Source organism: Strigops habroptila, chromosome 1 (assembly GCF_004027225.2).
Source record: "Strigops habroptila isolate Jane chromosome 1, bStrHab1.2.pri, whole genome shotgun sequence".
NCBI classification, from domain to species: domain Eukaryota; kingdom Metazoa; phylum Chordata; class Aves; order Psittaciformes; family Psittacidae; genus Strigops; species Strigops habroptila.
The window spans coordinates 123,118,571-123,131,242 of NC_044277.2; the positions used below are offsets into that span (position 1 = coordinate 123,118,571).

The window sequence follows — 12,672 nt, forward strand, 5'->3', positions numbered from 1 at the left end:
GACATATGATTCAAGCCTTGAAAATCACATCACGATAGCCTGTGAGTGGTTAGGCATGAGAATAAAAAGTCAATTAATAAGCTTTTACATTTTTTCGTCCTACCTGATCTTGCTTGTCTGTATGAAAACATTATTGCATTACAGTCTAATGTGTCAAAACTACTCCTAAAATGTCAGGAGTTACCAGACTTATATTGGCTGTTCTAAGTTTCCGGCGTACAAAAATGATTGTATGAGGTATTTCAAGTCTCTTATTTCCAAGGAAGGTGAATTATTAGGCAGTGGAGAAGAGGGAATATGATATTTGCATCCCTTTGTGTGGTTCCATAATTTACCACATTGGTGATCTCCCTTGTGTGTTTACAAATGTGATTCTCTTTCTACTGTGTATAAACAGTACATGTATAAATAATACACTCATGCATAATGTTTCTTAAAGTGTTCATTTAAAATAGAAGTTTAATTAGAAGTTATTTTTTTCCATATTTTCTTCTCATTTGTTTTTACGTTAGAGGAGACAAATACGTAGTGAATATGGGTTGAATCCTTTTTTACTTCATGTGGTAATATCAAAAGTTCATTGTTCCTCCCAGCTGAGACTGAAAACATGGCTCGTTTAATCTTTGTAATACTTGGCTCTAAAATTAAAATTCAGAGGAAACAGGATCCGACTATGAGTCAGTATGCAGAACAGTGAAGGATAGGGGCCATGAAGAAACATTCTTTTTCTTTCAGCCCAAGGTCTTTATCATTATTGAGAACCAATGTCACATTGTATAATAGTAGGATGTGAGTGCCAGACTGTGATCTGTTTTGATCAGGATTAAAATGCTGATGTTATTTCCTTAATTTAGTTCTATTTTCTGCTGTATTTTCTATAAATGCTTTTAAACTAAGAGACTTTCTTGCGAATATTTTCAGAGCACCTCATATCATTATATCAAATGGAATCACTCATTGTCACCTTTCTCATCCTTTTGGAAGCAATTATTGACTTGGATATTTTGATGATGTTGAAATAATCTCCAAATTGTATTCTGTAGAGTCTGACAAATTGTTTGGCATCGGAAATGGACTCAGGGTCATCCACTCATGGGAAGCTGGCTTACACATGAATGCCAAATCCCAAATGACTTTAACAGTGATAAGCAGTACTAATGAAAATCGTTTTCTTACATGGGATATAATGCACTTTCTACCTCTCATTCCAATAATAAATTAAATTCACAATTTGAACCAAATGTTGTGGAAACAAATAATCTGCCATATGTAGCATCTCAGTGTCATTTCTTTTCAGCTCTGCATAATACTTTTTTCACCAGTAATTACCTAATTGTCTTCCTAGCCTGTTAAGAAAATATTCCTTCAGTTTGACATCTTTAAATTGTGCTTTTGTTCAGTAGTTTACAGTGTGTTGGTACTGTATAATGGGTGTTTATCATTCATACTATAGATAGCAAAATGTCTAATTATGGTTATGCCACTGTGCTGAAAAGAAGTGTTACAATCCAAGCCAAGTCTGAATTGCAGTTGCTGAAAGCAAGATTAGGAAGCAGTCTTGTACATCTCAACCAAGGAAGAAGCACTTCCCTTGCCTTTTGTTAAGCCAAAAAAATGTGCTCGCAGTGTTCAGCAATAGCTAACAGTGAAGAAAAACACTCCTTAGCAACAGAAGTTCATGAAATAGAGATTTAAATGCAGCTTAAAATTAGGGAAATAGCGTCTGTCAAATTTAAAAATGTAGAAATAGATTCTCAGTTATAGACAGGAGGAAGGCAAATATAAAAGCTCAGAAATATCTTCTAAGTCAAGATGGAGAAAGAAGTGCACTCTGGTGCGTATTCCTTTCACTACAAGCTGCCAGACATGTGTCCATGCTGTTACTGTGCATCTGGTCTTCTAGGAAGTGCATTGCTCTAAAGGGAATGGAATTGATGATACATTTTTTTAAAAATGACCCTGCTCTAGTTCTGTGTCTGTAAAGTTCAGAGAATATTTTTTATTGAAATTTGGAGTGAAGTTTTTAGTAGTGACTTATTTTTTCACCCTCCTGTAAATACTGTCATGGCCTGATCCCTCCCTCTTCATCTTGCACGCAGTGCCTTTCTGACACGTGTCAGCCACAGAACACATTTAAAACAATCACAGCCATGTATCTTTGGAGGAAAAGGCTACCCTCTATACAGGACACAGCTAAACATCTAGAACTTTGGTAAAACCACAGGAGTAATATTTTTTTACTACTGTTTTGTATAGGTTTGTAATCGGACGAGAAAAACCAGGACAAGTGAGTGAGGTTGCGCAGCTGATTAGCCAAACTCTAGAACAAGAACGCCGCCAGAGAGAGCTGCTGGAGCAGCATTATGCACAATATGATGCAGATGATGATGAGGTAACAGACTGTCTTAACACTTCACTAGTTCTTGTTTTTTAATGTTCTGTTTTCTGTTCCTAATTCCTTCTTTTTAATTGTCACTCAGAGGTCGGCTTCTGGCCCTCTCCATTACCTCTGCTGCTGATTTTTACAGATTTTGATGATGAATCTTATTTGAAGAACAAAGTTACTGAGAAGTTTTCCACATGAACTTAAAATATTTATTTTGTTACGGAAGAGCAAATATCAAATTGGTCAGTGCTGCTGTAACCATTGCTCTTCCTCCGAAGGCGTGTGCTCTTCTGAAATAAGGGAATAAAGCTGGATTCTGAAACAGTAGCTTTTGTGAAAGTTGGTAAAAGTCACCTTCTGACTTTTAAGGGGTTCAAGAAGTTTTAGACTTTTTTTTTTTCCCCTGGAAGAATTTATGTTCTTCTTAATTCAGAACATTAAGAAATATTCTAAAAACTCCAGGTAAGACCCCTCCTTCCACAGACTTGCTTTTTGTTTCTGTGTGAACAGATACTCCATGGGATAAAGAATTGATCTACCTTGTCTGAAGCTTGTATTGATGTTCATGATTAGTGTCTGATGTCCCAATACAAAGGTTTTTAAACTATCAACTTTATACAGTAAATATTCCATAATATCTTTCTGTTCTCTTAAAATTCCTGATATGCCTAAATACCAAGATACTTGAAAAGATTCATGAGAGAGCTTTTTCAGAGACTACTGCCTGTGTTACTCGCTTAATTAGCTGCTGAGTTAAGGTAAAAGGCAGGTGTAACAAACCCCTTCCACATAGACCAAGCATACCACCTTCATTTCACACTATCTTGCATAATTTTATTTGAAATGCCAGACTCCATGTATTGGTGTGTTTTTGTCCTGGGGCAGACTTCATATGTTTTGTTTTTTTTATGGAAGGAGGCAATAGAGAAAGGGAGACAATAGGGAATTAATGCTATGCATTTATTTCAGTTTTGTTTTCCTTTGGGTATTGAGACAAGGCTTCTAAACACTGAAATAGGAAAAAAAATACTCTGAGATAAAATCAGTATACACTTGGATTTTGAAATACACTGTTGAACTAGCAATAGCTGTCCCAGAAGACTAAGTAAAAGTCCTATCTAGCCCCAGTGATGCTTTCGCTTACTTTAATATTAATAATATTACTGATATTAAAAATATTTCAATATGTTTTAGAATGAATCCTGTCATAGGTGCATATTTCATATTTAATGCATATAAATAAAATTGTACTTGTGTGTATTAGGAGTGCATACGTATGTGTGCCTGTGTGAGACTGTGAAGGCCAGAAAATCCATATCCTCTCTGTTCCTTCCTTAAACTATAGAAGCATACAAGTCTTCCAGCTTGTGTTTAGTCTAGAATTAAAATTCAAGATCTTAACTAATTTCTCAAAAGAACGCTGCCATCTCCTCAAAACCAAAAAGAAGAGACAATCCCCTCTAGCCTTTGGAACAAGAGACTTCTCATAACTACCACAGATTTTATTGGGAACCTGCAGCAATCCTGATTTATTTCTTTTTCTTTTTGTCACTTGCCATCCAAGTAAACTCATGTAACTTGCACCATTCCCAGGAAATTGACATAATGGAAGCTCTGATCTAATGCACATTAGGTGCAGTTCAAGGACATTTTTGGTCACCACAAGCACTTCTACTCCATTTACTGTTAAATAGGAGCATTACTACTTTGAGCTCACCTTGCTGTGTGAGGGCAAATGTGGCTGGGTTTGTGTTGCTGTATGCCAGACACCACTGCCAGCCCTGCGTTCTTTGGCTCTTGTAAGCAGGGCATCTTTTGGGCAAGAAAATCACAGTTTACACTGTCTGAATGAATATCCACAAATGTACAAAACCCCCTACCCTTTCAAGTCCATTTCCTCAAGGTGATAGTGATTCTGACTGGGTGAAACTCAGGAATATTTGGATTGCTGAGTGGCACAGAATTATACAGGAGTTGCTTAGTCTCAGAGCTATCAAACTGTCCTATTCATTTGCAGACAGTTCTTAAAATATGGTAATATGGATCTCCAGCTACAAAGCTGCATAAATAAACAAGAAAATGATCTTTATTCAACCCTCCATTGAGGCTGTCAAATTCTGAGCCTCAGAGACTTTACCACAAAGACAGCAATAACATACCAGGTTTCCGGAGCAGGAAATCAGTGATCTGTGTTTGTGTCCTGCAGTCACTGCTCCTGACTGTGTTTGGTAGAGCTGGTCAGATCACAGGAAGAGAACATGTGCCAGGCGTGTGCAAGTCCTGGTGTTTTATTTTGCTGTGCTACCAGCTGGCTGGATTTCCTCTGTTTTTAAACTTAGGACAGCCTTCATCATAGCCCAAGCAGCATTTAGCTATTTGAGAAGGATCTGAGTTCTTTAAAATAGCATCATTATTGAGACAATTTCGGCTTCTGCCAGCCAGTGTGCACTGGACTTGAGTCAGATGCTAATTTAGAGAGATTTGTTAGCCTGCTGTAACTTCTCATTCCATTGCTTTGCAGGAATGTTACATGACAGTTATTTGTTGGGGAAGATTCATACTACTACAGACAATGTTTTCAGAAAGATACATCATTTACTACATAAGTGATCCTGAAGGAAACATCATTTACTATATAAATGCCCTGCATCCTTGCACTTCAGAATCTGCTGTTATCATGCAGGTTTTCACAGGGTTGCAGGATGCTGTCAGATGTTCCTTCATTTAAATCTTTGCAAGGAAACAAAAGAACCTAGTGCAGAACTGACAAACACTAAAAGAAAAGGGATGCCCACAACGGGCAAAGACAAGCAGGATAAATGTGCAATAGCTCATGATGTGTTCTTAAGCTCCCACGAGACACGCAGGGCCACGCAGGGCCAGTAGTATCAAGTTATTTCTCAAGTACTACTTACGATAGGCAGCGTTGGCATTTCCAGATGAGCCTGTGCTAACTACAGTAAAGCTGGAGAGTGTGTTGTTTCAGGTGCTGCCCCTAGATAGCCTGCTGCCGAGTTTACTCATCACCAGTTCATCTAGCTTCCTAAAATCCCAAATTTTTTTAATTTATTGTATCCTGTCAGAAAAGAAACTCAAAGGCTTTGAAGTAGGCATTATCTTTGTATTTCCTACTTAGTGTATTAAGTATGACCTGAATCTGTATCCTTGACAGAAACCTTTCACATCCCTGTGTTAACGTTGTGTTCTGGGCACATTTTAGTCAAATTCTGCCATTCCTGGGAATTTTGTTTTGAACATGGTGTTATCTTCTTCATGTTCTACAGTGAATGGAAGAAGCCACATAAAGCAGATGACCTCTTCCCCTACAGTCTGCACACTGTGATGCAGGATGTGAAATTAGTAACATATTGCAGAATTTATTCACTCTGTGGCCACAGACATGTAGTTTTATGCAAGTGACATTTTAATGCATTTTAATATTACTAATAGTAATTTGATTATTTTATAATTTTTTATTGTTATTTATCAGGATATTCTGAGACCAAAGCAACATTAGAACCATTCAAGAAAATCTTGACACACACGAAAAGAAAAATGTTGCAATTTGTTTGAATGTCTAACCCCAAAGAATACATTTGTTAAACAAAATCTTTCAGAGAGTACTTTTCCAACATATGAAGCACTCTTGTAAAGCAACGATTGATACTATACCATTATATTAAGTAAAAGCCATGAAAAAAATCAAATGAAGAGGCAGGCTTGAGTTATTTTTATAGTTCTTGCGGTGGTGTTCCCTGATTTTGGGAAAGTTTCAGCACAGACAAAAGATTTAGCTTGATGCAGTCTTTGTTATGGTGATTTGGAGAAGGTCTGTCTGCATTACTCTGGCTGGTGCTGCTGCTCCTTCTTTCTGCTTGGGAGTGTTAGGCCCATTTCAAGAATTTACAAGGCAGCTAAACAATGTGAGTTACACATTTTGCCTTTTAAAGTGGGAAGTTGCAGTTCATGCTTATAAAGATAATTTCATGTTGTTAGCTGTGATAGCATATAGGAAAATTGAATGGCTAATACCAGAAGTTACTGCTGTGGGTTGGATGAGCTAAAGCCCTAGGTGCTACTGAAAGGAGAAATAGATCTTTTGCATGGATGAATTTTGTTCACCAATACAGACTGAAGAGTCCGAGATTTTCCTTCAAGAGCATGTAAGTTTTCATTGACTTTCAAGTTAAAAAAAGTATTATTGTTGTTGTCAGCTAAGAAAGCAAAATGTATTGCAAGGAACCTCAGGCAACTACAATAACAACTTACCTCACAAGGCTTTGTTATTTTGAAATAAAATAACTTTTGTCTGTGCCTTGCTGCTCCTTGTAAAACACTGACCTTCCCATTCTAAGCTTACTGGCTTACAGGGTCTGAACAACCTTCCGGTATTTTCTGGTGAAACAAAAGTCAGCAGAGAATTTTTTTAGGGAAAGCGTGTTTCATGTAGTTTATGACATACATTTCCTTAAAACACAGACTGGTTCTTTTGAACCTGTAATTTGTGTTTCATGTGATTATAAGATCAGATCGCTTTCTTTTGAAGACGAGAGCAAAAGTCCCATTTATTTCTGTGTTCTATAATGTGTTTATGTCATCCTGCTGTCTTGTTTACCTGAGCAAACTGCAGTGCTTTGCTTTGATGACTACTTTTTGCATTAATTGAAGCAAAAATGGCTGTGCCCACAGACACTCATTATGTACAATTTGAAGCAAGATTTTCCTTTGTGTTCATTTTTGGCTGCCTGATGGGCATCTTCAAACACTTCGGCTCTGGAGGCCAGGAGAATATTGCCTGCTCTTGAATTTTTCCCCCATATAACCTATTCCTTCATATGTGTTTGGTTTTCTTTTTGTATGCTGTACTTCTCTTTAGTTTAAGTCTTTGGAGGAATCAGTTTTAACTAAACTCATCTGTTTTATTCTTTTACCAAAACTGGAAAATCTAATTAGAATTTTGCATTACATTAATATATTCCTTTAAAATGCACATGTAGCTGATCTGGGTTTTTTTCATGAACTGGGCATAAGTTTGCTAGTTAATGACCCTATTTCTGCCTCCTCTCTGCATGCTTCAGAGATTTCCTTGCCACTGCTGATGGACCTGCCAAGATGTTTTTTTCATGTAGAAATGATAGTTGTGTACCACCTGAATAGTTTTTTCCAGACAAATGACTGCAAAATTGGCATTACATGGATTGGGTTGGTATTTTGTCCCCACAAATTCATTTCATTGAAATCTCACTGGGATTTTTGAGTTAGTTGTTCCACTTCTCATCACCCTAATGGTGTGTGAAGGAGGTGGTACGTGCTCCTGGATAAAGCCAGGAGAGTTAGCAGCCTAATTTTCCGTTTAGACAGTAACTGCACATAGCCATGGAGAATAAAATAGGAGCAGAAGTTACTACAAGTGTACCATAACAGAAGAAATTTGTGTGTGTGAGATCTACACATACAGAATGAACAATTTAATTTCAGTTGTTGTTTTGTTTAGCTGTAGTGCTAACATGCCTGAAAACTCCAGTGAGATGGATTGTGTGTGCTTTAGCTTCTGTTTTAAACACGGAAAAAAGAAACAAAACCAACTGTTAACTCTTTTTTTTTTTTTTACTGAAGACTACTCAGATTCTTAGTGGATGTAAAGTGTGTAAAATAAATTGTAACTGTATATTTAATTGGAGAATATGTAACTATTTATAGAGATAGCTCTCCTAAGGAGTGGCTTGCATTAACAGTGATGTTTTAAAGTTGCATGGGTCGTGCATGTTGGTGACTTACCTTCTTTTTGATAGTTCTTTTAACATCAGAAGATTTTACTAAGTCATTCTATGCTTTCTGTGTGGTTTGGCTTTCTTTGCTTTTTAAAACTTTAATGAGGAGAATATAGATTTTTCATTGTCTCTAAAGGCCCCTGCCAACCCAAACTGTTCTATGATTCTATATGCTATTAGTCCGAGAAATGGTGATGTCTTATTGCAAGTATACCACCCTACTGGATGCATACATATACCTTTTCTGTCTGTGTCTACTTGTGCACCTAGATTTAACATGCTTCCATGCACTGCTTTTTAGTTGAGAGAGATTCACATAAGCCTAAACAACAGCTGGGAAGCTAAATGAAGGTAGGAAGTTGAAACTCAAACTGTTGTTTGGACATTTGAGTTCTTAAATGTTGTTTTGAAAAGTTTTGACAAAAAAATGACACTAATAGATAATCCTAGTGCTACTGGGAATGTACTTCTGATAACAATGTTATGTGTCATCTTGGGAACTGAAACAAAAACTTGAGTAGTTTTGTCAAAATTTTGGTGTTATTACTGTATAAACATGAGAAGGACTGCACCCCTTCCCCCGCCCTTCCTTTTCCATGTATTTATTGAGTCTCAAGCTTTATAAATCCAGATGTGGCCCTGAGGGAAGTATTTGCTTTATACTATTTTTGCACAGTCATTTGCACAGCCAGCAGGCTATCTGTGATCCGTACACGATGTACTCTGGCTTCCAGAAGGAGCCCTGCTAAAGCAGAGTGGTACCCAGCCGCCTTAGGCATGGGCAGAGATGAGCACAGGTGTTTGTGCAAATGGCTGTCTAGGTAACTTGGGGTTTAATATTGCAAGCTTTTTCTTTTCAATATTATTGTTTTATTTTGTTTAATCTTGAGATACTGATTGTAGCTTATGATTTTTTTAAATCCTGTTTTGTCAACAAATTGTTGACATCTCATAGTTTAGCAGCCCAAGAAACACCTGCATTTTCTGTTTAAAACTAGCTAGAAGCAGCTCCTTATTCAGGGTGAAAATGCAATAAAAACTGACTTCAGTCTCTGAACTTGACTCTGACACTCAGTTTCTTTTTCCTGCTGTTGTCTTTCTGTGTGAATGTGACTTTTCTATCGTTGATTTGTTTATAAAGAACAAACCAATTGATTTTAAAATTTAACATGAAGTATCACCGGAGAATTACTTCCTCCAGATGGCTTACAAAAGACTAATCAAGATCCTGTCGGTCTTACTGTGCTTTTATTTCTGTTTGGAAAAGATTCATTGCTAAGTTAGAGATAAATTTGGGGAGTTCTTCCTAGGGAGAAGAGGCCTCACTTGTAAAAGGATGAAAACCATTGAAATAGGGAGCCAGTAATGCTGAAGCACTTAATCCTTGGTGCTTAAGACACTGTCTTCTCTCTCAATGTTTTGAAATACTACTGTGGAGTTGTATTTTGTCTGGTAGAATTCATAAGCACTGGCATTATAGCTGGAGAAAAAGATAACCTTTTTTGTATGCAGTGTGCTGTGTTTGCACAGTAGCTTAATTACTCTTTGAACAGTCTCTGCCTATAAGAGGGTAACTGGAATTTCTTAAATGCTATAAAATTAAGACAGGGGAATATGCTACAGATGAAGAAGATGACGACATGGGACCTGTCCTTCCAGGAGGTGACATGGCTATTGAAGTGTTCGATCTCCCTGAAAATGATGACATGTTCTCCCCGAGTGATGTGGACACCAGCAAGCTTGCTCACAAATTCAAAGAGGTAAGTTACAGATCAGAAAATATTCCTGAAATATCTCACTGGAATTAGATTTCTAGTTATCTCATTGCTCAGTGCTTGTCTTTCCTCTTGAAAACAAGAGTTGATTTCTAGCTGTTTGTATACTCAATACTTTTGGATGACTTCAAAAGTTCTGCTTAAAAGAAGTGGAACTATTCTTCAGCAGGAAAACCAAAAAGCAAATGCAAAATTTCAGTGAAAAGGGACATGTGGAGCTCATCCTGTACCATTACACAGCGACTCGTCAGTGTACAGCAATGTCATATGTTTGGCCATGTGTTTAGAAAGATGCTGTATTGGGGAAGCTGGCGTATTTCAAGCTGGTGTTTTACTAAATTCTGTGCTTACAGAGTTTGTATAGCATCCACTGGTACTAACTGGAGCTTGAGTCAGTGGTGTTCATTGCAGTCATTGAATTCGTATAACTTAACATGCCAAAGTACGGAGAAATATTTCTTCTGTATTTTAGGTTGTGCTTTTGGTGTGCTTTATTTCTGAGCTTTTCTGAATTCTGATGCAAATAAAGACATGAAACAACTGGCTTTATCTAAGCCCACAGTGATGGGCTGGCTGATGACAATAAAGAACATTTTAAATACAGGAATATGGAAGGTAGCCAGAACCTAATAGGAGATTTGAGCAGTAGAACCTGCGCCCATTTTATCCTTCTTCCCCTGTCCTCTCCCCTTGGCCTTCCCTCCACTCAAACCAAATATTTTATCTTCTGTAAGTATATGTCGTTACTACTCTCTAGTGGGAGTAATGTATGAAAAGGAATCAGTCAATGAGCAACCAGTCTTTCCCTTTTCTGCAGATACCCTTTTCAGCCTTTGAATGCATACTGTTATTAATTGTTGTTTCCTGAAAGTTTTTTACTTTACTGATAATTTTCTCACTCCCTATTTCAAGTTCCAGGCTCTCCTGCAAATTAGCAGAACAGTTTACTTCATTTTCCAACACTTTGCATCGTACATAGTGATACTTTCTCAAAGCGGTGGGAAGATTATGCCAGTGTACCAAGTCTGTGCAAACCACAGATGCAGTGATGGGCGGGACCCTCACCTTTGAATAGATTACCTGTCAAACTATGCCCGGATAGAGTTTCCGTCAGCTTGGACTGTTGCTGTACTGCAGCGTGTCCAGACTGATTTGAAGCTGTTTGCAGACTTGTCTGTTGTAATGGCCTAAAACTGCAGGTGTAGAGGAGATCACGTGGAGGGACTTTGGGACCTGCAGGTCAAGTGCAGACAAGAGTCTGAGAAGAAAACGTTAAATGCTCCTGCAGAAGAGCGGACTCTTTTTCACTAACCCACACAGTTACTGCTGTTTAGGAATATGCCGCTTTTGTTTCAGTGATTGTATTTAACAGTACACAGCTGCATTTTGTTGGCTGCTACAGAGTAAGTACATGTATTTTTCTTGGTATTTGCCCTGAATTCTTTCAACACTAGAGGACTTGTTCATGATCATGCTGCACAAGCCCACACAGTGTTTTCTGGAATTGTATTTAAAGAATAACTGTTCTTTCATGTTCTTACTCCAGAGATTAATGAAAGTATTGAACAAGTGGGTTGGACATAATCTTTAAGCGTAATAGTTTGACCTAATTAGTTGAATTCAGTCTTTGCAATGAAAAACGTGCTCACATGCTCTGAGAGCACTCTTATTTGAAATGCCTTGCTTTTGGAATGAAAGTCGGAAGAGAGATGGGCATTCCTGGGTGAATTGCTGTATTTCTGCAAGTCTTGTTTTCCTGGCTGTAAAACCGGAAAAATGGGCCAGATTTTCCCTAACTGCTTTGAGAAAAAAAGCTAGAAGCTTTATTTTAGCTGTGATGATTGACAAGAGACAAGATCTGTAGGGAGAAGGGACATCTTATCTAAGACTTAGGTATTTTATTTCATATCTTAATGAAATATATGAAAAATTATTATATGCAAAAATATGTAGTGAATGCATTGAAATTGTCATGCAGATTATTAGATTCCATTGGGTACTTCCTTTGCCAGTGTACTCTGGGTATTTTAACATTTGCTAGCATTACTTCCCATTCTACCTTTTGGTCTTAGGTGAATTTAGTTGATTTTCTCTAGATGTCTTATATTTTATAAAGTGTTTTATTGTTTTGAAGAAAATTAATCAGCTTTTCACATTTCCTTTGAAAAGGAAATGTGCCAAAAATTATCCAAAATGTCTTTTTTAAAATGAAGCCTTCACAGCTTCATTGACTAAAACCCATAAAAATACAAAATAGTTACTGCCAAGAATTTGTCTGGCATTATGTGGGACATGGAATAAGACATTTCTGCTCCCCTATTAGTAAACTTGATTGAAAATTTTTAACTATAGTGTCCAGATTTGCTTGCCAAACAGTTGACCTTGCCTGTTGTTCAGTCTAACCAATAAATGTGTTAGTATTTCTCATCTATTCTGCAAGCATAATTAGTTCTTAAAAAAGGAGAAGAAGAAAACAGTAGATGACCAGCTACACATTTGTCTGTTCAGCAGGAAAGTGTCTTTTTTCTTCTGCCTCAGTGGGATCTGCTGTACCGTACACTGATTCAATGATCTGACTGGGTGCTCAGTATTCATTTTTTAACTTAATAACAGAGTATAAAAATAACTGTTAAAACCATCTGTACCTGAGCAGATTGTCATTTATGCAACAATTTGGAGATTATTTGTATGTAATAATAAGCTGTTTAAGTGCTTCTTATGGGTTTGTGGGCTTTTAGAA

The 12,672-nt window shown here is 37.3% G+C and overlaps 1 protein-coding gene across 4 annotated transcripts in view; it reads left to right on the forward strand.

Moving 5' to 3' along the window:
* Positions 1–12,672, forward strand: part of PPP1R9A (protein phosphatase 1 regulatory subunit 9A) — a 142,562-nt gene that overhangs the window by 93,512 nt on the left and 36,378 nt on the right. For all 4 annotated transcript variants that reach the window (XM_030511039.1, XM_030511042.1, XM_030511034.1 and 1 more), the window contains exons 6-7: positions 2,257–2,392; positions 9,762–9,917. In XM_030511039.1, the coding sequence (XP_030366899.1) occupies positions 2,257–2,392; positions 9,762–9,917 (292 nt within the window). The remainder of the gene's footprint in view (positions 1–2,256; positions 2,393–9,761; positions 9,918–12,672) is intronic.